The sequence below is a fragment of the Sycon ciliatum genome, chromosome 13 (genome assembly GCF_964019385.1).
Source record: "Sycon ciliatum chromosome 13, ocSycCili1.1, whole genome shotgun sequence".
In the NCBI taxonomy this organism is placed as follows: domain Eukaryota; kingdom Metazoa; phylum Porifera; class Calcarea; order Leucosolenida; family Sycettidae; genus Sycon; species Sycon ciliatum.
In genome coordinates, this window is record NC_088655.1 from 21,157,089 (window position 1) to 21,184,885 (window position 27,797).

Genomic DNA, 27,797 nt, shown 5'->3' on the forward strand with positions numbered 1-27,797 from the left:
ACACAACACCCTGGGGCAAAGATCTGCCCACATTGCAGTGTTGAGGAGGCAGTAGATTGAAAATTGCTCCTTCATGCAAGGATTCCAATTTGGTGAGGGTCTGTGGAACACATGAGTTGTTTTTTCTCGATAGTACATTGTAAGCACAGACCATAATCATCATGGTTCATGAGGCGAGACCAAAATAAAATCGAGATTCCCGGGCAGGACCCATGTGAAATAATTAATTGGTGCGGGCGGGCGAATTTTTATTTATTATTATTTTCCTATGACTGTGTGTATGCGCATATGTGCATGCCATGCCGAGCTTTTTTTTACAGTATTTTCCAGTAATTTTTATTTTTTTATTCAAATTTCACAAAAAACAGGCACGCGGTTTACCCGTTCAATTTTTCTGTATTTCGCCCAACGATGGTTCTGATCTGTACATCAGGAAGTCGTACAAGCTCGGGTTTGTGTGACTCTAGGTCACAGATCTACTCACACGATTAGTAATGTACATGTATTATGAACTGTTCAAAAAAAACAAAAAAACAAAATAATTGGCCTTGCGGGAGGGCCCGGGAATCACTAATTTTTTGGTCTCGCCTGACACCCATACTGTCCTTGACCGCATTCTTGATGTTACAGCCAGGGAGTAGTACATCAATACCATGGTATTGTACTACTCCCTGGTTACTAAGGGCGCGTTCAGACTACCGATAAAAAGTGACCGATTGGGAAAGTCGCCGAGGTGATTTGATCACGTGACGTTACTGGCACGTTACCGGTGGGAAAGTTTTACTGCCGCGGCTGCTGCGGCAGTAAACTTTTACCGGCAGTAAAAAAGTGCTCAAGCTGCATGCGCGCTGCGAAAAAAAGGGAAAATCCCTTGTCAGTGCCGCGGTTAGAGCTGAAAACTTCACGGTAACGTTAGTTTGTTATCGGTAGTGTGAATGTCCTTCACGGTTTATCGGCATTCACGGTTTGACGGGGTTCACGGTATAGTCTGAACGCGCCCTCCAGGGAGTATTACAGCCCGCCCCTGCAGCGAGCAGCGCTGGCACACATCGATTTTTTCTGCCCAGGCCGCATGGTGCAACGGAGTGTTGCCATGCTGGAAGCAGTTAATTTTACAGAGTAAAGCAGACTGTTTGGAGAGCGAGTGACGCCGCTCGGTCATGGCCGTCAGCTTCGGCTGGCCCATGGGTAATGTCTTCTTCGCCAGGAAACAGGCAAGCTTGTGGAAGTATTTTGAGTAGTGGAGCAAAAGGCGAGGGCTTGTTTCGCATTGGTACGTTCAACGTCCGTGGACTTACTTCAAATTTCAAAAAAAATCCTTATTTCAGACCTCAATAAATACAGAGTTGGACTCTGCTGTCTTCAGGAGACTAAATCTCCGAAGGCTACGATGGAAATATTGACAACTACCGTCTACTGTGTCTCTCGTCGTCGTGTCGACATTATGGACTCGGATTCGTGGTGGAAAAGCAGTTACTGCACCGAATATATAGATATTGGCAGGTGTCGGACCGTATCGCCGTGCTACAGTTATGGCTCTCCGGGAGAACGCTGTGCTCATTTGTAAATGTCTACGCCCCGACGTCAACACGCGTTGCAGCAGACCATTCATGCCTAGACGAGTTCTACAACAGCTTGCTGCAAACAATTCAAAAACTAAGGTCTTCATCGCTGCTGTTCCTGATGGGAGACTTCAACGCAAAACTTGGGAAACAACCACCCAGTGACTGCCACTCCGTATCCTATGCTGGTTCACACTCAAGGGGCCATCGCAACTGTCGTATCCATACGATTGGCACGTGCCTTTTAGGCCTCTACGGGACAAGTATGCTTTATTTAGTTGTTTTATTATTTATCTATCTCCCGTAAACGGGTTCATAATCGTCTTTATTTTATATCTTCACACGAGGCCTCCCTTATTTTGTCTACGCTGTTATTTCCCCACATGGCTCCCGCTCTTCGTACACATATTTATTACGGTGATACGCTATTGCATGCGGGACCAGCAATCTCGTGGCCATGGACTTCCATGGGCGCAACTAGATACTATTGCGTTGACTTTCCTTCTCTCTCTCTCTCTCTCTCTCTCTCTCTCTCGCAACTTCGTCTTTACGGCAAGTCACGACTTTCTTCTCTCTCGTTTGATAAGTATCGTTTGATCATGGCATCAATGGAGAATTTGACCTGTATGACGAAGCTGGCATAGTGGCAGCAGTTTTCCTGCTGCCCTTGTGGCTTGTGTTTTTTTCGTGGTTTTGTGTTTGTGACCTTGTGGTTCAGCAAGTGCTGTGAAAAAGAGCTGCTGTTGCCTGCCGCGCTGTCTCAGCAGCTGCTCATGCTCGTGCAGCTATTGTAGCTGAAGCCATTGCTGTAGGGTTTCTACCGCCCCATCGGTGGGAGTGGAATCGATGCCCCTACAGTGCGATCCTCGCTGGTCCCCTGACCTTGCCGGTAAGGAAGAATTGGAAAAATACGCCAGTTTGTATTTGTTGCAAATTGACGCATTTGCAGCGCTTGTTAGCTCTGTGCATGTGGCTGATTGCAGACTGATTATTGCTGAGTCCTAGGCCTTGCGAGTTCCCAGAAGAAACCTATGAATTAGCCTCTGGGATGTAGCTGATGCTATTACCGCTCTTTAGAGATCGGATAGCTCTAGTCTAGTGCCCTTTTCTGTGGGTTCTCAGTCTGTGGGAGTACTTTCTCTGAGAGTTGTCATTATTAACAAAAGAAGGGGGGTCGTTTGCATCTGCTTCTGTAGATTTTCCCGGGAAGTGGAACCCTGGGGTTGAAGTCAGTATCTGCAAAACTTAGACTACTACAGAAAACAATAGCCTGATCTAGGTGTTCTGTCTTCTTTGAACATGCGAGTGAGTGTGCGGACATGTTGGTGCCTGGAGCGGTGAATGGATGTCCAGTGGACGCTGTAATTGATACAGGATCCGCCGCTACATTGTTGTCAGAGGATTTTGCCGACCGCCTACCTAAGGAGCTGGAAAAGGAAACCTCTGACCAAGGCCCGAAGTTAATTGGCGCCAACGGGCAACCACTAGAAGCTGTGGCGTAAGCAATTGTTCAGTTGGAACTCGGAGATGCAACCTGTTGGCACCGGGTAAGAATTGTTAAGGGTTAAGGGGTTGCCGCGTGATTGTATTGTTGGCCGGGACGTATTATCCCACATTCCTTGCACAATTTCTTCGGGACAAGGGCGAATGTTCTTCTCTACCTCCCCCGCCTCAATCAGTACTGTGGGTTCGGATTATGGAGTGTTGCAACTGAAATCTAAAGTGACACAGTTGGTCTTTGACCGCCTCTTGAAGGCAGATCTGCGGTTGAAGCCCAGTAAGTGTTTCTTGTTCCGCACAAGTGTTGAGTTCCTGGGCCACATTGTTACCCGGGAGGGGGTTAGGACCGACCCGGGTAAGATCGAGAAAGTCGGAAACTGGCCTACCCCTGAAGCAGTTGGAGAAGTGTGTGGTTTCTTGGGATTCTGTGGGTATTATAGGCGGTTTGCCCAAGATTTTGCCACCATTGCCCGCCCCTTGTACAGCCTGACGACAACTGGCCAAGTGTTTTTGTGGACTCCTGACTGTGAATCCGCTTTCCTGAATCTGAAGACAGTGTTGACAACCGCCCCAGTACTAGCTTACCCCAGGTTTGGACAAGATGCATCACCATTTCTGGTAGACGTAGATGCTAGTGGACTAGGGTTAGGAGCAGTGCTGTCTCAGCTTCAGGAAGGTCTGGAACGGCCGATAGCGTATGCTAGTCGACTTCTGGCCGATACAGAAACACGGTACGCATCCACGAAAAAGGAATTGTTGGGTTTGGTATGGGCTGTGCGACATTTTCGTTGCTACCTGCTTGGTAAACAATTTGTGATTCGTACTGATCATCGTTCTCTAGAACACTTGGCTAATTTCAAAAATCCACCGGCGATTGTGGCTCGCTGGCTGGAATTTTTGTCTGAATTTGAGTTCACCATATTGTACAGGGCAGGTCGATCGCACGCTAACGCTGATGCATTGTCACGCCGCCCTGACGCTTCGACGACGCTGTTCGTAGGGGCCGTGAACAACGACGTTGGCAACATCCCCACACCCCTCATCCGCCGTTTCAACTGGCCGTGGTCAAGATGGGAAATGGAACAGGAGAAGGACCGAGATCTCGCCCAAGCAGTGTCCTGGCTAGGTATGGACTCTCCGCCTTGCCCACAGGACATGATGGGTAGCAGTCCTGAGGTACGTATTTTGTGGAAAAATCATGAAATGCTGGTTCATCATGAGGGGGTGTTGTGCCGTCGTTGGGAGGACCCTTGCCCCGGTAAGCCGTCTATCTTGCAAGTTGTTGTTCCCCGGCATTTACGTTCATTGGTTTTGCAAGAGTATCATGACCAGGGGGGACATACGGGTTCTACACGCCTGCAGAAAAAACTGACGCAACAATTTCACTGGGTAGGCATGAAGAAAGATGTCTTGGATTGGGTTGCAAGTTGTTCTTCCTGTAGCCAGTTGAAGCGTCCCGTTGGCAGAGGGTCTGGCGCTCCAATGCAGTCTTCCTGGACGGGGTATCCTTTTGAGCGAGTAGCAATGGATTTGATCCCCAATTTGCCGGAGACAGCGGAAGGGAACCGCCATATTTTGGTTGTAGTTGACTATTTCACTAAATGGGTGGAAGCTTTTCCGCTTTCGAGAATGGATGCTTCCACTATTGCTTTGGTGTTTGTTAATGAGTTTGTGTCACGTTTTGGTGCTCCTGATCGGTTGCATACCGATCAGGGCAAAAACTTTGATGGTTCTCTGTTTCGCAGTGTTTGCTTTCTGCTTGGCATAGATAAGACCAGGACAACTGCGTACCATCCACAGAGTGACGGTCTGGTTGAGAGATTCAACCAGACGCTTGAGCGTGGCCTGGCGCACTATGTCTGCCGGAATCATCGAGATTGGGACATCAAGTTGCCAGCCTTCTTGATGGGATACCGCTCGACGCCGCAGACTAGTATCGGCTACAGTCCAAGCTATCTGCTCTTTGGTCGGGAGCTATGCCTACCTCAAGACTTGGCATTTGGATTACCGCCAGGAGCAGCATCCGCAGTAGCGTCCCAGCCGGAATTCGTGAGTGCTCTCCGCCGACGCCTGGAGGACGCTCATGCGCAGGTTCGGGAGCACTTGGGCAACGTGCACCGCTATCAAGCGCATATCCGTGATCGTAACGCTAAGGCCGTGACGTTTGCAGCTGGTGATGCAGTGTGGCTTCTGGTGCCGGCCATTCCGACGGGTACAACCGCCAAGTTTTCTAGACTGTGGCACGGACCGTACCTAGTCGAGGAGAAGCTCTCCGCCGTCACCTACCGCATCAAGCTGTCTGAGCCCACGGCACGTCGGCTGATAGTGCACGTCAACCGGCTGAAAAGTTGTCATCATCGACCGAGTCGGCTGCAGGAGGTTCACGAACAAGATGAGTCGGACCCACCGCAGCCCATGGCATCCACCCTGACTCCGTCCTACCAGCCTGATGCCACTGATGCCGCCGCCCGAGACGAGGAGGACACCGCTCGGGTATTCGACAGTGCTCCGCCAGTTGGCGTGATGGAAAGGCGAACCCCGCGTTCCCGCCATCCACCTCAGCTGTTTGGGAGTCCCGTCTGGCACGAGTAAGGATTTCAGTGGTATTGACTGGATTGGTGGTGGCCAATATTACAGCTAGTCTTTGAACAGTTTTTGATCGGAACTCAAATTGTGACCTGCACTCGTTTAGTTAAATTGTTAGCCATAATCTTAGTTTAATTTATTACGTTACTTATAACACGAGGACGTGTTCTTTTCCGTGTAAGCGGGGGGGATATGTCGTATCCATACGATTGGCACGTGCCTTTTAGGCCTCTACGGGACAAGTATGCTTTATTTAGTTGTTTTATTATTTATCTATCTCCCGTAAACGGGTTCATAATCGTCTTTATTTTATATCTTCACACGAGGCCTCCCTTATTTTGTCTACGCTGTTATTTCCCCACATGGCTCCCGCTCTTCGTACACATATTTATTACGGTGATACGCTATTGCATGCGGGACCAGCAATCTCGTGGCCATGGACTTCCATGGGCGCAACTAGATACTATTGCGTTGACTTTCCTTCTCTCTCTCTCTCTCTCTCTCTCTCTCTCGCAACTTCGTCTTTACGGCAAGTCACGACTTTCTTCTCTCTCGTTTGGTAAGTATCGTTTGATATTATGTCTGACCGCAAGATGTGAGTCTCGATGTGAAAGTATAGGCGTGCGTGCGTGTGTGTGTGTGTGTGTATATGTGTGTAAGTATGTGAATGCGGGTGCTGTACATGTGAGGGCATGGCGCGGCGAGTGAGTGTGTGTCTAGGTGTGGTGTGACCCGAACATGTCTAAATATGTCTGATGTGCGAGTGTATGTGGTGTCGGTATGTCTAATAATGTAATTGTAGTTACGGCCACCACTGCACGGCCTGTAATGGGATAGTTGTAGATTAGTCATGTTGGTGCCGCGGCTCCGGGGCCTAACTCCGGGCCGCCGGACCACGACACAACTACTGCGGCCAGACTTTGGCTGATTTCGCGTCCAGCAATTACCTATTTGCCTGTAACACGGCGTTTCAGCACCGTGCAGAACATATCACCACATGGACAGGCTGGCGCCACAACCCTAGTGGAGGTCCACCTTTACCCATTTACAACCAAATAGATTATATCCTTTGCCGTCACAGTGAAAGGTTTGTGGTGACGGATGCCAGATCATACGCCGGGACAAGCTTAGAAAGCGATCACCGTCTTGTGCTGGCAAACCTCAACCTGACTAAGTTGTACAAGAAGCTCAAGAGGCCGCCAGTAGCCATATCCAGCAACGCAAAATTCAATATATCGGAATTTAGAGACCCGACCAAGAAAGCAAAGTACAGAGAGGCTATCAACGACCATCTACAGGACTTCGGCAGAGAGCAGGAAGGTGTCAATGCGGAGCAACATCTGCAGTATATTGTGAACGCTATGAGTGAGGCAGCAAACACATCGGTGGGCCGCGTCCCTAAAACAAACAAGACGCATAGAAATGGCTTCAGCGGGGAAATTGAAAAGCTAGCAGCAGAGAAACGCAAACTGCGTCTCGACATTACGGTGTGCAGAGATGGAACGAAGGTAAAAGAAATGAAGACGCGACGCAACAGGCTGGCACACCAAATTCGCCGGGAATGCCTCAAGTTAGCATCGACTCGACTGGACGACCGTGTAGCTGAAATAGACCAAATGAAAGACGACGCGAAAATGTTCAAAGCAACACGACTACTGCGCCGACAGCAGCAATCACCAGTTGTGGTTGAAGACTCTGATGGCAAACTCATTGCACAACCTAGTGAATCAGTCGAAGCATTAAGGCAACACTTCCGTGCTATATTCTGTGATCCTGCTCTGGAGTCATCTAGGCTCTTACGGACAGAGGAAGACCTTAAAAACCCTATAAAGCAGCCAGAGGTACATGCCGCAGCTAAGCGCTTGAATAATGGCCGAGCTTCGGGACCAGATGGGATACCTGCTGAACTTATCGAACACCAGCACTGTTCTCGAACATTGCCACTACATTCAACAATTATGCCAAAGACAAATCACTCAAGCTAGGCGATGGGCTACTGATCCCGATACCAAAGCCGGGAAAGAAAAGAGGTCCTCCTGGAATTGTAAGGCCAGTTACCCTGTTGAACACCCTACGTAAACTTCCTTCATTGGTCATCCTGACGCGGATCAAGCCAGCTATCAATGGGTACTTGTCACTGAACCAGAGCGGGTTCCGGTCAGGGAGAAGTACTGGAGACGTGGTATATAGCTATCGGTGGTTATCAGCAAGATGCCAGCGTGTTGCGTCGGAGATCTCAATCTTAGGCATTGATATGTCAAAGGCATTTGACACTATATCAAGGGTCAGGCTGATCGATATACTGTCAACAGTCATTGATCATGATGAGCTGCACATCATCCAGTGCCTTCTGACAGACACCACAATAAAAGCAAAGCTGAATAACATTCTCAGCCAACCATTAGTCACACATAATGGAACCCCACAAGGTGATTCTCTATCGCCAGTCCTGTTTACTGTCTACCTCGAGGCTGCATTGAGGTTGATTCGAGAGCGACTCTCACCGCGACCAGCATTGGATACTCAGCTTCAATTGCCCAATGAAACAGCGTATGCGGATGACGTAGACTTCATCAGCACCAGCCTACAATATTTGCATGACAATCAACCCATACTATCATCCTCGTTAGCGGAATACAATTTAAAAATGAATGAAGCCAAAACCGAATATACTACAATTAAAAGAGAAAAGGACAGAGTAGACGAGCGATGGCGGAACACGGTCAAACTAGGATCGATGCTTGGAGTGGAGGAAGATATCAGTCGGAGAAAACGTCTAGCAACATGCGCCTTACATCAGCTGTGGGTGATATGGCTAAGAGGTAACCATGCCCGTGAACCCCTTCGGATTAGGTTATACGGCAGCTTTATTCTCCTAATACTTCTTTATAACTGCGGCACATGGAGCCTGACAGAGACTCAAGAAAAGAAACTTGACTCGTTCCACCGCCAGCAGTTACGAGCAGTCATAGGGGTCAAATATCCCCGTACAATACGCAATGCAGCACTGTACAAGCGCACTGGCTCCAAGCCACTCAGCAGAATCATCCAGTCTGCTAGGTGGAGAATGTTTGGCCACATGCTTCGACTAGACACCTCATCCCCGGTCCAGCAGGCTATGTCAGCATACTTTCAGCCAGGAAGCTCAGGGTTCCGAGGCCGCCCGAGAACAACACTCCCGCGATCCATCAACAACGATCTGAAAAATTCCAGATCCACAAACTCCCTCACATCACACGAGGATCTAGTTGCACTGAGGCAGCTCGCCCAGGATCGTCGAAAGTGGAAGGAACTAATGTGTGCTGTGTGTAATGGCTGAAGTTATACAATTACACTAGATACCCTTAACAATAATAACGGATACAATTACACTAGATACCCTTAACAATAATAACGGATACAATTACACTAGATACCCTTAACAATAATAACGGATACAATTACACTAGATACTCTAGATACTAAATACTCGGTACTCTAGATACTAGATACTCTAACAATTTTATCAAACATTATGATAATTACCACATCAAATGCTGCGGAGACCTATCCAGAATCGGCAATATGCTGGCCCTGGCCTGGAGATCTGCAACTATAATCAGCTTCTACTTTGCAACACTAACGGATTAGTCCCCTTTGTCGATTGATGGATCAATCGGTAGATTCGGCTCTGTTTTTCTTTCCTTTCTTTCTTGTTTTGAATTGTACGTTGAACTCATTGGATTTCTTTGTATTCTGTATCTCGTTATCGTTATATTTCCCTCTAGCCCTCTCGCTTAGGATGAGCTTTCTTTTTTATGGCAGCTTAAGCGAAGGCTATATACCTGCTTTATGCAGGTTGATGCCAACGCGAACAAGTAAAATAATAAGAGTAAAGCAGAACAGGATCAGCATGGTTCATGGCACTCTAAATCCGGTTCTGTACCGTATTCTTGATGGTACAGTCCGCTACTGCAGCGAGCAGTGCTTGAAACACCTCGATTCCACGCCAGACGGCTTTGTGCAACGGAGTGTTGCCATCCTGGAAGCACATGCAAGAAACAACAGTACAGGAAAAAACTCTTGATAAGTCTGAGTGTAGATCACAGTCACAATTGTAAATCAAAGCAAAACAATGCAGAGTGGAATTCAACAGTTTGTTCATATGGTACTACTTGTCTGGTACTGCCGTGGACAAGGAAATCCGGTCGCACGTCTAGCGGCCCCTGGGCGCTGCCCATGCAGTCTTGATTCGGTATGCGTAGTCTACGGTACACACATGCAGTGCGCTGGTCATATTGGATCAACATGTGCACTGCATGCAACGTTCTGTACACTGAGGGCGCCGGTCCCGGTCATTCTCCTGGATTTCCATGTCCAAGACAAGACAGTATTTTCATTGCATGATTGCCATTAGTGTACAGACATACATGTATGTCATTTTGTCTTATCAGTGTGTCGCTTTACAAATTCGTTCAATGCCCAGGATATGGAACGAATGCGATCAGACACACACATATGCAAGTGCGGAGTTGTAATTGGAACTGGTCCAGGGTGTCAGTTTTGCACTTTGGTACCGATTTTCAGTGATCACAACTGTACTTGGTGACAGCCTTAATCTGATCCCTCCAGGATGATTCAGGAGAAATTTTGGGATTTGTGTTTTGCCATTTTCAAAAACCAAACTGTAACTCTTCATCCCGGGTCTGTAATTTTTATCGCTTTCGTAATCCAGGTTCAGTGAAACCCCGCCAAATTCACGTGGCCGCGGATTCATAGTATATTCCTGGTACGGTACTACTTATGATCTTCAGAAAGGTTGATGTGGGCCAAAGGAAGCGGATTTCCCTACACAGTCTCGGAATTTAAGGGCACTCACAATGTCTGGGACGTGTAGACATAGATTGGCGCAAGAAACGACGGGAGTAACACCTGTTCCTGTGAGTTCTTGTACTTTGACATGCTAGCAGCTCATACGTGTAATGGATGGAACATAAATATTGTTCCATCTGCACCTGCTCAGGTGAAGGTTTCTGGCGTGATGGCGTCTCTGATGAAAAAACCAATCTTGTATGCAATGGCAATGTCGCCTGTTTTAAGGGAAATAGATACAACACCCTGGGGCAAAGATCTGTCCACATCACAGTGGTGAGGAGCTGCATTAGATGACAAATTGTCCCGTCATGACAGGGTTCCAATTGGGTAAAGGTCAGGGGAATGCATGATTTATTCTTTCTAAATTATACAGTGTAAGTACAGAACATGATCATCTTAGTTCATGACACTTTATCAGACCTTCGTGTAAGAAAAATCCAGGAGAGTGAACAATCACTCTCGCTATCCTCTCAAGGAGAGTGGTGGGAGAGCAGTCACCACCACCCTCCCCCCCCCCGCAAAAAAGTCGCTCGCCTTATAGGAGGTCCCCCAGATAGGCGTTAGCCTTTGGGCAATCCTGAAATAAGGATTATTATTATTGTTATTATCTGGCAAAGCACGATTTCTACAGTGTGTGTAAGAAATACCCAACCCAGCTTAACATGCATGTATATCGATCTCAACGGAACTTGGTGAAGAGTCTGACTCAATCGAAATACCGGGGATACATTCGGTCCGTACAAGCTACGCTGCAGGACAAAAACCGCCCATCACTGTTTCAGTTCGTGAGCAAATTAAAAAATCATAAAGTATCTCGTGACATCCCGACACTCACCATTAGTTCTACACAGCAGGCTACTACCTCTTCAGCTAAAGCCACTGCATTGAACTCTCAGTTCGCCTCAGTGGCCGTGCCTGATGACCCTTCTCTACCCATTCCCCCCATTGCCGAGGAGTCGGGTGAGGCTGACCGCCTCACATCTGTCTTTACTACGACTGCTGCCATCCGACGTTACATTCGAAAGCTCCCGTCTGACAAGGCACCAGGCCCAGACGGCATCACTAATCTGGTAATAAAGTCCCTTGCGCCCTCAATAGCATACCCCCTATGTCTGATTTTCAACCTATCATTCCGCACTGGTCGTTTTCCCTCTGCATGGAAAACAGCTAATGTCATACCGATCTACAAGAAAGGGTCCCGCCACGAAGCATCAAACTACCGTCCGATATCTCTACTGTCCTGTGTTTCCAAACTCTGTGAGCGCGTTTTCCACGACCAATTGTACTGTCATGTCTCGTCACGTTTGAGTTCAGCTCAGTCCGGATTTTGCAGAGGCGATTCTACCACCCTCCAGCTGACGCGCCTGGTGCAATTAGTGTGTCGACATCGGGATGCTGGAGACCTAGTCGGGATCTGTTTTTTCGATCTTGCCAAGGCCTTCGATACCGTCTGGCACCGGGGGCTCTTGGCCAAGCTTCGTGGATCGTTTACTGTAGACGGCAATCCCCTGCTATGGCTGACATCTTACCTAACTGGGCGAACGCAGTACGTCACGGTACATGGGACGTCCTCAGCCGACACAACAGTACTATCCGGAGTTCCCCAGGGTTCCATCCTCGGCCCCCTTCTTTTTATCTTATACGTCAATGATCTGCCCGCAGCTGCCCCGGGCACATCACTATTCGCAGACGACACAACGCTCCTACGGGCATCTCCTAACATCACTGGCCTGATGAGTAGCCTAGCTAACGGGATTCAAAGAGTAATTTCCTGGACGTCGTCTTGGCGGTTATCGCCCAATCTGTCTAAAACTAAAATCATGCTCTTTCCTTCTCAGCCTGATGTTCCGCCCCTCCTCCATCCCACTTTCCCCCAGCCTATAAACATAGTCTCCAGCCATAAGCATCTTGGCATTTTCATTGACTCTAATCTTTCATGGGAACCCCACATCGATTACATAATTATGTAAACGATCAAGTTCATCTTTAGGAATTCTCTCTTCTCACTGTTACCATCTCCCAATCTCTTGTAAACTCCTCTTTTACTCAGCTTACATACGCCCCATTTTTGATTATGCAGATACTGCTTGGGCTGGAATTTCCACAACCCGTGCTGAAAAGCTCGAAATTCAGCACAAAAAGTTCTAAAAATCCTCCTCCGGAAACCCCGCATGCTCCCATCTTCCACCCTTTATGCCCTTGCTCACACTACCCCTTTGTCTAAGAGACGTAATTCACATCTTGTCACCCTTATCCATTCTCTCAAACTCAATCTGTGTCCACCTCACCTTCACTGTTTCAACTGGTTTTCTTCCCGTAGCACGAGAAACTCCCTTTCCCTTCCGAAACCCAAGTCCTCCTTTCTACTTCACTCTCCCCTTTTCACTGCGTACTCTGCGTGGCTGGCACTTCCCCAAGAAGCTAAGGACCTTTCTTCCCTCCGCCTTTTTAAGAGCCTTGTCGCGCCTTGACTTTGATTTTGTGTTTCTCATTTTGTTGCAATCACTACTTATCCATGCCGGTTCCTTTTTTTCTTCTCCTCCCCTTCTCCCTTCCTTGCCGTGGTTGACTAACACCCTCTCTCTTTGTATTGGCCGGTGTTCTCACTGTGCTATGAGATGCTGCAATAAATAAAAATAAAAAAATAAATATCCAAGGCGAGCACAATACGGGTTTTTTCAACATCTTGCCATACCCCAATCGGATTCAATACCCAATAGCTGCCAAATTCGATCTGGAAAATCGCCGTATGCACTACAAATGAAAGCTGTTCGGACCACAACTTTTGTTTCCCTTCATCAGGGACAATGGCATACGCAATGGGAAATTGAGACAATTCGCTAAGAAGTAAGATCCATGGTATTTTGTAGTATTCATCGTAGAGCGCTCCTTTAGTTTGAGGCTTAGCTGACGGCTAAAGACCTGTGCCTGGCGTCCCACGTCCACAGGTCTATGCATGCCCGGACTGTCACGCAACAGAGGGAAATCCTTCATGTCAAAATTATGTGTGCGGAAGTGAAAATTTGCAATGGTACGTAAAATACCTTGCGAGTGCCGTAACTCCACTATTGGACCTCGGATCGACGTCCGATTTGTTGGACCTGACATCTGAGAACTTTCTAATGCGAATAGATCTTTCGATTACTCGATTCCGTTCAGGGAAAGCTGAGTTACGAAATAATTGACTGTTTTCAAAACTTCATAGTGATGCGGATGCGCTCAAAATTCTCAAGGCGCGTGATGAAAAGTGCGCCCTAAAAGAAAATAAGGAGATCAAAGGCGCGCGAGAGCGATCGCTCTCCTTTTACCAGATTGTCTGCTTTATATACTGTTCTTTACCCCATCTCTGATGTTGCAGTCTGCCCCTGCAGCGAGAAGCTCTTCACACAACTCGATTCTACCTCTCATGGCGGCATGGTGCAACGGAGTGTCACCATGCTAGATACACACGCAAGAAACAACAGTACACTAAAACTTTCTCAATGAGTCTGATTTTAGATCACAATCACAAGTGGAAATCAAAGCAAAACAATGCAGAGTGAGAGTACACTGTACAACACATACATGGCACTACCTGATCAGCATGCGGCACTGGACGTGTTTGATAGTTCGCGTGTGAATGCGAGGGTAAGTACACGGTTTTCTCGTTAGTTGCATGCAAGAGAGACCATGGAGACGATGCGACAGAAAGCGAAGCCCTTTGTAGTTTTCTCTCTCGCACTGGTAATGATCTGCTGTTGGAGTTGAAATGCTAAGACATAATCCTTGTTTCGCTCTTCTGTGTAGTGTGAAGAGGTCAACGAACATGTAGAGCTCACTTTGATGAAGCAGGCAAGGCTGTGAGCGCTGTGGCTCAAAGCGATAGGCCCTAAATCTTACGAGATATTTCGAGTGCTATTGTTTGTTGCGAGCGCTTCGTCTTCGATGAGTCCTGCCTCTTTCCTGGCAGCTGCCCTCCTATAGGACCAACCACGAAGTGACTGTACTCATCTGCAGCCGATCAAAGTTATTTTGCACAAGAAGATATCGTTTTCGCCAAGCCAGTGCCCCGCCAAAGACCATCGCCGTGTCACACCGTCGGAACTAGTTCATGATGAGAAACATCATTCGCGCGAGCGTGATGAAGAACTATTTCGAAAGACAACATAGTCTTTACCCCTGGGACGACAACTATGTGCACGTCCTGCAAGGGGAGAATGTCACCAGCGACATCACCGAAGACGACGGCAGTATTTCGGAAACCTGGAGTCAGCGGAGGTCGTCAAGCTCCTCCGCGATCCGGTACATGTACAGTATAGGTGACATGTCGACACGAGCGTGCGGAAACACAGCATACACTGTCTTTTTTTTTTTTTTTATTTTTTTTTTACTACAAAGCACTGGCCAGCAACATAAAAGGGGAGGTAGACAAAAGTGGACAAGCGAACTTTGACAACACAGAGGAGCGTGGCATGCGTGCCGATGAGGTAGGTCAACCTCCCCCGACCTAGTGGTCTCGGGTTCAACAGTTGGTCTACGCATCAGGAAGGGGAAATGGACAGAGAAAGGGAGAATGAGCATGAGGAGCTTCCCAGGAGAGGAAGAGTGAGAGAGAGAGAGAGAGAGAGAGAGAGAGAGAGAGAGAGAGAGAGAGAGACAGAGAGACAGGGAGAGAGAGAGAGAGAGAGAGAGAGAGAGAGAGAGAGAGAGAGAGAGAGAGAGAGAGAGAGAGAGAGGGAGAGGGAGAGGGAGAGGGAGAGGGAGAGGGAGAGGGAGAGGGAGAGGGAGAGGGAGAGGGAGAGGGAGAGGGAGAGGGAGAGGGAGAGGGAGAGGGAGAGGGAGAGGGAGAGGGAGAGGGAGAGGGAGAGGGAGAGAAAGAGGGAGAGGGAGAGGGAGACTGAGAGGGAGAGGGAGAGGGAGAGGGAGAGAGAGAGAGAGAGACAGAGAGAGAGACAGAAAATGATAATAATAGAGACAACCGGTTATTCTCAGTGCTGGTGGACTTCAGTGGCCCATAGCCAATTGGTCTGGCGGAGGTGATGGTAGGCCTTGGTCTTGAATGTCGGCAATTTCTTGAGAGTTGGGCGTTCGGCGAGGATTGGAGCAGGCAGTGTGTTCCAGCTCTCCAGGACAAAGTATGGGAAGGAGCGGCGGATGAACTCTGGACTGGAGGCTGGCAGAGGAGTTGCGAGTTGGAAAGAGTGGCCACCGAGGGACTGGCGTTGCCGGCGCGTCCGGGGTGCAGCGTTAACTCTTGCTGGGGGAGGTACCATGTCTGTAGTAATGTTGCGAGAGTTTGCCGAAGGAGTCCAAGTCGGGAAATCCATCAGCTCCAAAAGCTACCTGTAGGTGGGCGATGAGACTCCAGCTTCAGACTACAACAGTCAGGACTTGTAAATAGTTGAACTTTGTGAAGCAGCAGATCGAGAAGTTAGCTGAAATCGTAGCTGTTGCAGTATGTCGGCGCTATGTAGCTTGCATTTTTTACGGAGAGTCGATCGCCACGCGAATGTTTCTCTCCTCACCGAGAGCTATCTGGCCTCCAAACTCCGTCAGGGTCTGCCTAAGGTACCGAAGGTCCTTTGACTAGCTGCTGGCAGGACTCCATCAAATCCTTTAGCTTCAGCTCGGCGAGCAAAAGTCTCTCTCTCCTCCGCCATGAGCTGACACACACAAACTGAATACAAAACGATGCACTTCACACGTGCTGGCTTGCACGCGTGCCCCCTTTCACGAACCCAGACAATCTTTTCGGGATTGGTCTATTAGTGTCAAAAGCCGCTCCAACGTGCCCTGGTAGTGCTATTCTACACTCAGAGACAAGTTCTTTTGATTTGCAGTCACACTCAACGTACAGCAATGATTCAAACACCAGCAGAATCAGGTTTTTTAGCGCTCATGTTGGTGTATGTCACGCATGAGCTGTGCACTGGGGAAATCTCCCGTGATCAAACACCTCGTCAACTTTACAGCTAGCATGAAGTGCATCACAGTCACACGCTTGAAATTTGACATTCACTCGTTTCCCGAACTTTGAGCTTCGGCGCTTGCGTATTTTACTCCCGCTATATCGAATGAGGCAGGCATAGTGGGATGGTCTAAGACCATGATTGAGAAACAGAGGGTACCAGGTTCAAGTCCTGCTTGGAAGCGGAAGGAATTTTTCCAGCCGTGCTGCGACCCACAGTTAATTGGGAACTCGTGGCCTGGCACGAGGGTAACATGGATGCAGCTAATGGGATTTCGGTCTTTGACCACTTGGTGGTGGGTCTGATCTACTCACCTCCCACCGTTTAGGCGCTGCATCTGCGCCTTTGATCCTAGAGGGTGGTGGCGTTCCCACGGCGGATGCGGAAAACTCGGCTTCCAGCCGAGTCTCACGCGAACCGTGAAATTTTTATTTTATTTTTTATTTTATATCGAATGATACAGCATTGGAAAGCTGCATTCAATAGCTTTCCAATGAGCCGTCATTTGTTGAATTTGAAGTAGGGAGCCCAAGGTTACAGCTATTTGTACCGTGATCTATGTTTGTTTCCATATGCTCCGTGTGCGTGACGAGTTACCTCATCCTTGGCCATCCTGGGTGGTTGTTTCAGGACGAGTTATCTCGTTCTTGGCACTAAATGGGTTAACTAACTAACTTCCATTCAGTGTATATAAATTGTGTTCAGGTCACGACCTGCAATTTCAAATTTGGACTGCACGGAGAATTTCAAAGTTTAAGGAAATTAGAGGCCACATGCCACGTACTGCTCTTTCTCACCGAAACTCAACACTTGCAAGCCAGATATGAAAGAAAGAAAAAATCATCAGTCACACCACCGGGACTCGAACCAGGCACCTTGCTATTCGCGAGCAATGCTCTAACCAACTGAGCTACAGTATGACTCTTATCCACAGTGATGGTAAATCTATCCTTCTTCGATCAATCCATATCTGGCTTGCATCATACTGGCAACTCACACCAATCAAGAGGGCCCTCGGCCATTCGCTTGATATAATGGGGAGCGCATCAAACTATGTCCACTGCAAGCAAATACAAATTGCAATTTCAAATTTGGACTTCACGGAGAATTTCAAAGTGTTAGGAAATTAGAGGCCACATGCCACGTACTGCTCTTTTCTCTCCGAAACTCAACACTTGCAAGCTAGACATGAAAAAAAGAAAAATCATCAGTCACACCACCGGGACTCGAACCAGGGACCTTGCTATTCGCGAGCAATGCTCTAACCAACTGAGCTACAGTAGGACTCTTATCCACAGTGATGGCAAATCTATCCTTCTTCGATCAATCCATATCTGGCTTGCATCATACTGGCAACTCACACCAATCAAGAGGGCCCTCGGCCATTCGCTTGATATAATGGGCAGCGCATCAAACTATGTCCACTGCGAGCAAATACAAATTGCAAATTCAAATTTGGACTTCACGACCTGAATACTTTCAGCTGCAATTGCATGAATTTTGAGTATTTTACGCAGTTTGAGCAAGATTGCATCCCTTACTGTGCTGCGTTCCTTCTTTTGGAGAATGTATCAAATCTGTTACCCCGTGGTTAATAGTCTTGGCCACCATTTCCAAAATATCAAGGACCACAGTGGCCAGAGACCTGGAGTTTCAGGTCTTGTCATTGGGCCTAGTTTTCGGTATTTACATGCAAAGTACCATAGGAAAAGCCTAGTATCTCTAAACAATTTGCAAACAAGACGACCTGTGCCGAAAGAGTGTGTATACCAAGCTCAGTAGATGTAACTTAGTGCACACACAGAAGCAGGATATGTGTACGGAAGTGTACATAACAAAGCTGGCGGGAAACTTCCAAGCACCTTTCCGTTTCAGTAATATAATGTAATGTAACTATAACTGATAGTATTCTGTTGAGTGTTGGGATGCGTTGGGACACCGACACCAATAGGCGATGTGGCCGATTTTAAGGAAAAGAGACACAACACCCTGGGGCAAAGATCTGCAAACACTACAGCTGTGAGGAGGCGGTAGATGAACAATTTTCCGGTTATGACAGGATTCCACTTGCGTAAACTAAAAGTTCAGGGGAACCCATGATCTATTGTACTATGTTAATTTTAGAGTGTAAAAACAGAACAGGATCAGCATGGTTCATGACACTCTAAATACTGTTCTTTACCTTATTCCTGATGTTACAGTCCGACCCTGCAGCGAGCAGTGCTTGACACACCTCGATTCCACCCCAGACGGCTTTGTGCAACGGAGTGTCGCCACGCTGGAAGCATATGCAAGAAACAACAGTACAGGAAAAAAAGTTCTTGAGAAGTCTGAGTATAGATCACAGTCACAATTGTAAATCAAAGCAAAACAATGCAGAGTGGAATTCAACAGTTTGTTCATATTGTTCTACTTGTCTGGTACTGCCGTCGACATGGAAATCCGGTCGCACGTCTAGCGGCCCCTGGGCACTGTCCACGTAGCCTTGGCTCGGTATGCGTAGTCTACGGTACACACAAGCAGTGCGCTGGTCATATCGGATCAACATGTGCACTGCACAGGGCATAGCTTAAGGATTTCATTTAGCTCGGACAAATGTCCTTCCGTTTTGAAATCTGTCCGGACATGACCGGACATTTTCCACAACACATTTTCAGGGTGTTTCTTCTTTTTTTTAGTAGTACTGAAGTATATTCACAATGACTCATTATGTGGACGTATTTCGCACATTACTATGTACAATTCGCCAATTTATTTGTTAGTGTTGAAACGAGCGTATCTATAACAAACGAGCGATCAGTTCCACTAACGAGCAAGCTATCGAGCGAGCTATAACGAGTTTCATTGATGTGGCAAATATGATTATTTTTTTGAATATTTTTTTCTGAGTTCGATTTTTTTCAGCTGGTTCACCGCCGGCAGCATTTGGGGTTGCTGCTGCTTCACTTCGGACTGCTGTTTGGTGTCAAGATGTCTTTTCAGCGCCGTCGTCGATTAGCTTTTGTAAGAACAGACCGTTTCGCAAAGATTGCAAGTAGCCCTGGTCTTCGCTGCATCGAGGGAGAAAACTTCCAAACGACTGAGCGTAACTTTCACTCGAATGGAGAGGTGACCGAAGCATATCCTGCGACAGGTCAGCAGATGCGGAACAAGACATCAGTAGAGTCCACCAAAGCTGCAACGACAACTGAAACAACTCAAGTGTCGTGCAGGCATACAGTCACCTGTAACTGCGAGTGATTTTCACTTTGCGCGGGACTGGACTCTCGATCGACCAGGGAGTCGTAAAATATTTTACTACTCCCCGTCCCGGTCGACATGTACTGCCATGTGTACGGAGTACGGTGTACGGTGTTCGTTAGTGCAAACGAGCTGGCTGCACAAACGAGCCGAGTTTCTGGCGAGCGAGCTAACGAGTATCCGGTGAGATCGTTTCAACACTATTATTTGTATTAGAAACTGAACTTTTTTTTTACTGACGACAAATGTATGTACAAGAAAGCGTTGCAGTCAAGAATTTTGCGAACGCGATATGCTCCTTGCAGAGAAGGTAAGTCAGTTCGAATTTGCGTCGTGCAATAGCGGCAGCACCATCGTCCATCTTGCACAGTGCCTTCGCAATTGGAGCGAATTCGAGGGCATTTCGAGCAGGACACTCTTGCCTACGGAAAAGATTCATTGCTCGTTTATGCATCTCCGTTCCAGCATGATCCTTGAACGCTGATATTCTCAGGTTCTTGGATCCGGTTAGGGGCCGTCCGTAAATATCGATGTTTTTTTAGAGACGATATTGGTGCGTCTGGGGGGGGGGGGGGGGGGGAGGGGGTTTGAGCCATGTGCGTCTTTTCGAGCATCAGAAAAAATCGATGTAAATATCTGAAGTTTCGCCGATCCCTGCACGCGGACGTCTAAATGGCTAGGCTATACAAGAAATGTGAAACCAGCTTCCGTTCGCGGAGCTAAAACTCGCGACACAATACAGAACAAAATCAAAAATTGGAAGCTGTACGCCCATGGCGAATTTCAAGAGCAAAAGAATGAGCTAATCCGCGATATTCATGTTAAAACAAAATGGCGTCACGATTTATTGAAAGTGGTATAGTTGGTGGTACGAGTGTTCAAAACCATTTGAACTTCATACTGTTCGTATTCTTTTTGACATGCTCTCTTTCCATCGTCCTTAGCTTTTGTTTGTTGAGAGCTGTTTTGGCTTTCTCCTATACCTCTGGGGGATGCCAAGTGATGGTTTTGAGAGGCTGGTGATGGCTGTGAGCGAGAGTTTGCCGATCGGCGTCGTCCTCGCTATAGCGATGAAAATACTAGTTACTGCGCACCTGGCAGATATCACAACACGTCGGAGCGTCCAGGAGCAAAGGAATCTTGGGTTTTCACTGGAATCTAGTTCCTCCAGCATCGTGTAGCCCACCGTCGGTGAATGGCGGTCCAGAAAGGTCGAACCTGGTCTTCTGCAGCATCTCGCAGTCCTGCGAGGCACACTGAATACGCCTGTCATGTATTCTACAAATAAAAATCACGAAGTTGTGGACTTTACAGTGATGAGTCTATCCTGTATGCTGCAAAAGACGCAGGAAATGTGACTGGTGTCTGTACACTCAGTGACTGGACGCCAACACCCCAGTCTTCTCCTGCAGGATCTGTTTGACATTGACATTATGCAGTAGGTCAGCATTGACCTGGTTTGGCAGCTATCGTAATAGTATCTGCCTGGTTGGATGTAGCAGGTTGGTGTTTGCTCGTCGTCCAGTCCGGAATATTCTTGTAACTCACAGTGGAGTACGCGCAGGGTTTGTGATCATCCCTGTTCACTTCAATATTATCAAACACAACGTTCCCTTTGTCACTCATCTTATCCTGAGTACTGAATTTGCTGACAATATTGCACCACACTTGTCACAACCTACCGCCACTGCTGGCGGTGGCGACTGGTTCGTCAATGGCGGTGACCAGGCTGACTGACTAGCTTCGAGACAGCGGCCTCGTTGTCAACCCCGCGGCAGCCTTAAGGTTGATCTTATCGATCCAGCCTCAGCGCCATGTTGACGATGCCCTAGTGACTGTGTGTCATGGATTGCCTTGCCATCAGCGGTCATTGCCGTCCACCTTGATGCAGCCCTCAACAACTGGCTCAGCCCATGGGAGTTTCAAGTGGACAAAGTTGTTGCCAAAGCAGCTCAGAAGATTGGTGCATCGTGGTGTAGGTGAGCACATAACTAGGACTTCCCAGCGCCTATTTGTCCAGGCTGCGATACTATGTGACATGCTGTACTGCACATTCTTTTCAGCACTGCAAGGCCGGCAGCTGGACCGACTGCATGGGCCGCGCACATGCAGGCCGCCTGTTGCCAGTGCAGCATTCTGGAACGTTCCTTCCTTCTGAGATCCGTGGAATAATAACTTTCTTTGCTTCAAAGCAAGTTGCTTACCTTTCTGTTGTGCTCCCAGTGTCCTTACAACAATAACCTACAGCAATGTTTTATTTTCCTTTCCATTCCCAAACCAATGAATACTACGATGTCGATTCTATTTCTTCATACTTTGGTGTGTGCCCGCGCACGCACGTGTGTGTGTGTATACCTCACTCGCCACTCGAAGTTCTGTTCCCCATCACTGGAACACTGCCTGTCCTTTCAGGACCTGCCATCATCTGTGGATGGGCATTCAATGATTGTATTGTGTGTGTGTTTCATTCAGAATCTGATCCGCTATCTTTGCTATTAGAGAAAATCTGTGGGTTCACATCCAGTGCATTTTTAGATTTGCGTGCTTTTCTCGCCACGGGCGCATACATGGGACATTGTGTGTGTGTGCGTCTGTGTGTATGGGGATATTGTCTGTATCGGCTTTTGGTACTAATGTTCAGGTCTGTGCTTGCATCTGTGAACATGAAATTGTTCGGTTCTGTGCATGCTATTGCTATGATGTATATTATTGTATGTATGTGTGCATTTCCACGAACAGTGTAGACGAGCGTGGAGAGTGCATTCATGCCACATCAACCACTTCCCCTTGGGCTTACGAGAGTTTTTTCTGCATACCTCTCATTTTTGTTTGTTTCTCTCTGATACTGTATTGATGCCGGTACCTGTACCTCGATGTGTTCCTCTATCTGCAGTCGCCTTTAACCTTCGGTCAAGTTAACGTTTATTGTGCTCTATTTATCGTGCGAATCAAAATAAACAATAATAACACAAGTCGTGTGCGTGTAGTAGGGTTGATGCGATGGGACGTTATAATTAGGTGGAACAGAACACACATTGGGCAGATTGATTGGGCATCATTGATTGTGCTCAGTCTAAACAGTGAACATAATAATTATCTCCAGTGACAGACTGTAGCGGCTAGCCTCCAATAGGTAGCTGGCACTAGTCGCTACTGCTTGTTTGACAGGTGCCGCCAGAACCCCTGTTGTGTCATGCTATAGATGCACATGCCCTGTTCTGGGGCATACTGAGGTACTTTGATTTTGTTGACTGCATGTAGACAGCATCCAATAGTAGTACTCGTAGAACTTGGCTCTTTGTAGCTCAACCACCATCGCATGGATCGATCGGTGACTATGCACTTGGAGGTTGGAATAGCCCGCGCTGAACAGATCTTGCCATGGCCCAGGGAGTGAACTCGCTTACTCGACTATCCCGGTTTTAGTTAACCAGCATGAGTGGTGCAATTTGTCCATACCATGTTGCGAGCTCACAGTTGTTTGGGCAGGTTTTGAGCTGCACCACGAAACAAAGCGAAATAACGGCGTGACTGTAGAGCAAGGAAGCGGCGAGACGGCACTTCCAGGACGAGACAGGCAGTAGAGATGTGTTCACAGCACGAGCAACCTCTCAAACCCTGCCGGTACTCCACAGTTACAAGAAAATGTCGGACTGGACGACGCGCCAATGCAAACCTGCTACATCCACCCAGGCAGATAGCTGCCAAACCAGGCCAATGTCGACCCACTGCATACCGGTATGTCAATGTCAAACAGATCCTGCAGGAGAAGACTGGGATGATATTGGCGTCCAGTGTACGGACACCAGTCACATTTCCTGCGTCTTTTGCAGCATACAGGATAGACTCATCACTGTAATGTCCACAACTTCGTGATTTTTATTTGTAGAATACATGACAGGCGTATTCAGTGTGCCTCGCAGGACTGCGAGATGCTGCAGAAGACCAGTTTCGACCTTTCTGGACCGCCATTCACCGACGGTGGGCTACACGATGCTGGAGGAACTAGATTCCAGTGAAAACCCAAGATTCCTTTGCTCCTGGACGCTCCGACGTGTTGTGATATCTGCCAGGTGCGCAGTAACTAGTATTTTCATCGCTATAGCGAGGACGACGCCGATCGGCAAACTCTCGCTCACAGCCATCACCAGCCTCTCAAAACCATCACTTGGCATCCCCCAGAGGTATAGGAGAAAGCCAAAACAGCTCTCAACAAACAAAAGCTAAGGACGATGGAGAGAGAGCATGTCAAAAAGAATACGAACAGTATGAAGTTCAAATGGGTTTGAACACTCGTTCCACCAACTATACCACTTTCAATAAATCGTGACGCCATTTTGTTTTAACACGCATACGGTCCATAGAGAGGTTGTGCATAACGAAAATTCGTAAAGATCTTTCGGAATCTGAGCCATCTGGAAGTGACGAAAATTCGTAAAGAAAATCTGTTGTGCTCAACGAAAAACGTAGTGTGACCATGGTGACCCTTTCGAGTACTTTTTCCGTTGTTTGCGCGCGTGGTGAACAATTTTTTGGAATCAAGTGTGTACTCCGGCCCATGGCCCACGTGTAGGCACACCACCGAACTGAGTTGGGCTCAAGTTTTCCAGCTCACAGGCAACGATCTCCATGGCTGGAGACCCTCGTCGAAACGGTTGGTCGTGAGAACGAAGCTGCCTGAGAAGGGCCAGGTCCATCGCGAGATCAAATGTCCTTCGCTGAGACGTCGCAGGGGAAGACGAAGACGCCGAAGTGGCAGAATTCTGCTGCGGGGATTCAGCAGAATAATTTGTCACAGGGCGTAGCGAGCACTGACAGGACTTCCAGATCTGACAGAACTGACAGAACTAGCCGAGCGCTGTCCAGGTGACAGAGGATCGCTGAGAGACCGGGAAAGAGATCCATCAGCTCCACAGGATACAGCCATGGCGAAAAAATCTTGACACCACGTGCATCAACACAGCTACATGTACATGTATACAGAAGCTTGCGAGAAAGAAGCGAAAGTTCAAAACGTAAGATCTTCAAGTTTCGCGATCGGCCTCGCGAAAGTTCCTTTCCTTTTTCGTTACTCGTGCCCAGACTACGTCTAAGTTACGAATTTTCGTTATGCACAACCTCTCTATTGATTGTGGAAATCGGCCGAACGATGCCTGCAGGAGACCTTTTTCAAGACGTAGAGGCAGTGCGAACAAACACGGACGAACTCCACAAGAGTTTCCAGTCTTCACTGTCTGAACAAGGATTTGAAAAAATTCAAGCCCGAGCGTAGCCGCTTTGGCTACACCAGTACACGATGGCTGTGAGCACTGCAGCGCCAACCCGGTTCGCTCTCCCTAGGCGATGCAGCTATTGCGTGAGTGCGGCGGGATTTTCACGCCTACACCAGACCCTCAACATCCTGGCCTGGCACTTCATGAGCATCCAAAAATATTATTGATTCCATTATCTAGATGTACATGTGCGTCTTCTGGGGGGAAGGAGGGGGGTCAAGGGAGAGAAGCACCAATATCGTCTCTAAAAAAACATCGATATTTACGGACGGCCCCTTATGAAAGCCTCGCTGAAGTTTTTACAACTGCGGACTCTGTCTACAAACTTGATGCACACGGAACACTTCGAACATTCTGCTGTCGAAAGTGTGAATTGACTGTAGCAACCGCGTTGCTACAGGCGGATCAAGTAAATCTGGTGAAGTCTACGCCTGAGGCTACGGTGTAGACGTGTTAGTTGTACGATATGCAAGTCACATTTGGCACGAAGCTCCGAAGAAAGCCCAACTCTGCATAAAAAGGTCGAAAGGTCGTTGCTCTTTTTTTCCTTTTTGACCGGACACTATGTCCGGTGAAATTGAAAGCGTCCGGTCAGTGGCCGAAAATGGCCGGAAAATGTCCGATGTCCGGCCGTTAATCTATGCCCTGCTGCATGTAACGTTCTGTACACTGAGGGCGCCGGTCCTGGTCGTTCTCCTGGATTTCCATGTCCAAGACAGTATTTTCATTGCATGATTGTCATTAGTGTACAGACATATAATTATGTATGTCATATTTTCTTATCAGTGTGTTGTTATACAAACGAAGTAGCGGTGAGGCATCCTGCAGCTTCATAACTCGAAGAGAATGGGTGAGCACATATGCTCATTCCCTGGGCACTGCAATTTCAGAACTCATTACATTTTACAGAATCATTTTCAACGTTTCGGCAAATTACCATCATCAGGATGCATATGAAATGTTGAAAATGATTCTGTAAAATGAAATGAGTTGTGAATTTGGCAATTTGCAGTGCCCAGGGAATGAGCATGTGTGCTCACCAATTCTCTTCGAGTTGTTATACAAATTGGATCAACGCCCAGGATGTGGTAGGAATGCGGCTAGACGTGCACATATGCAAGTGCAGCGATGTAATCCGAACTGGTCCAGGGTGACAGCTTTGCACTTTATTAGTTCGGATTTCAACACTCACAACCGTACTTGCTCACTGTTTGGGTTTGAGTGCATACTTTCAGAGCGTGGTGAAGGTAAGTTACGTAATAAAGCCAGAGAGCCGCGCACTGACCCATAACCACAGTTGCATACTCTTGTTTATGCACTCTTGCTACTATCCACGAGGATAGAGTCTGTGCTGCACTAGCCTGCAGCAATATAAGATACAAAATACATGTAGCTCGGAATACCTTTCTGTTTCCAGCTCATGCTCCAGAAGTTCTCCTGTATGCTCCTCCTGAAGTCGTTCCGAGTTTTTGTACTTCGACATACTAGCCCCTCATACGTGTAATAGATGGAACATAATAATTATTGTTCTGTCGGGACATGCTGAGGTGAAAGATTCTGGCATGATGGCGTCTCTCTACACTATACCAAGCAATGGGAGCGTGACCGATTTTGAGAACAATAGACACAACAAACTGGGCCAAAGACTTGCACACATTGATGGGGTGAGGAGGCAGTAGATGAGAATTTTCGGGTTAGGACAGGATTCCACTCGGATAAAGGTCAAGGAACAGATGATTTATACAAAAGAGAAAGACCAAGGAACTACAAGTTACGCTTTACTGTCCACTAACACCACCAGTTACTAAACAATCAGCTTGGTCTTTCTCTTTTGTATAAATTAAACCATGGCTCTCCATCTGAGAACAGATGATTGTTTGCACGTTAATTGTACAGTGCAAAACAGAACATGATCATCCTGGTTCATGACACTCAATGTCACTGTGCTTTACCTCATTCTTGATGTTGCAATCCGCCCCTGCAGGGAGCAGCGCTTGACACACATCGAGTTTACCTATACTGGCGGCATCATGCAACGGAGTGTCGCCATGCTGGATGCACACGCAAGAAACAACAGTAGAGGAAAAAGTTCTCAATGGGTTTTATTGTAGAACACAGTCACAACTGTAGATCAAAGCAAAACAATTCAGAGTGGAATTCAACAGTTGGTGGATATGGTACTACTTGTCTGGTATTTACATTGCATGATTGCCATTAGTGTACAGACATACATGTACACTTATACCTCGGTTATCCAGACCCCAAAGTTACGGGAATTTCAGGCTACCGGACACCCTTTGGTTGAGTTTAAGTGGAAATGTTACTACTCTTTTGGCAATTTTTCTGGAAATAGTGACGACATATGCTATATTATCTATGGCCATTCCCCGTCAAAAAGTATGTGATTAGGAGTTATGGACATTTCGAAGTAACGGGCAGTGCCCGGATAAACAAGTTATGAGTGTATTTCATATTGTCGGATCATTGTGTCGTTGTACAAATTGGATCAACGCCCATGATGCGGTACGAATGCGGCTAGACGTACACATATGCAAGTGCAGTGATGTGATCGGAACTGGTCCCTGGTACCAGTTTTGCGCTTTAAAGGGGAAGTTAAGGCAAAAATTAAAATTTCACCAGTTGTAGTCTTCGGGGTGCTGAGTCGAATGGTCTTGGTCCGAGAAAGCTGAGACGCTCCCTTCCTACTTGAATCCCAATCGAACTCGCACACTTCCACCGAAACTGGGTGACTGCGCCCTACGAGATGGGGATTTGTATGCAAAATGTCACTAAAAGCGCCATTTCGTTCTTATAAAAGCACGGATGACCGGCAT

The 27,797-nt window shown here is 47.5% G+C and overlaps 2 protein-coding genes across 2 annotated transcripts in view; one reads left to right on the forward strand and one right to left on the reverse strand.

The window, feature by feature from the left end:
• LOC135829618 (uncharacterized) overlaps window positions 1–27,797 on the reverse strand; it is an 88,957-nt gene that overhangs the window by 8,986 nt on the left and 52,174 nt on the right. Inside the window, exons 14-16 of the mRNA XM_065342017.1 lie at window positions 26,916–27,014; window positions 18,633–18,728; window positions 9,574–9,669 (exon numbers count right to left, since the gene is read on the reverse strand). Of these exons, the coding sequence (XP_065198089.1) occupies window positions 9,574–9,669; window positions 18,633–18,728; window positions 26,916–27,014 (291 nt within the window). The remainder of the gene's footprint in view (window positions 1–9,573; window positions 9,670–18,632; window positions 18,729–26,915; window positions 27,015–27,797) is intronic.
• LOC135829767 (uncharacterized) lies at window positions 4,175–5,695 on the forward strand. Its single transcript, XM_065342152.1, has 2 exons — window positions 4,175–4,238; window positions 4,808–5,695. Exon 2 carries the CDS (start codon window positions 4,968–4,970, stop codon window positions 5,652–5,654), a length of 687 nt encoding a protein of 228 aa, XP_065198224.1. The 5' UTR covers window positions 4,175–4,238; window positions 4,808–4,967; the 3' UTR covers window positions 5,655–5,695.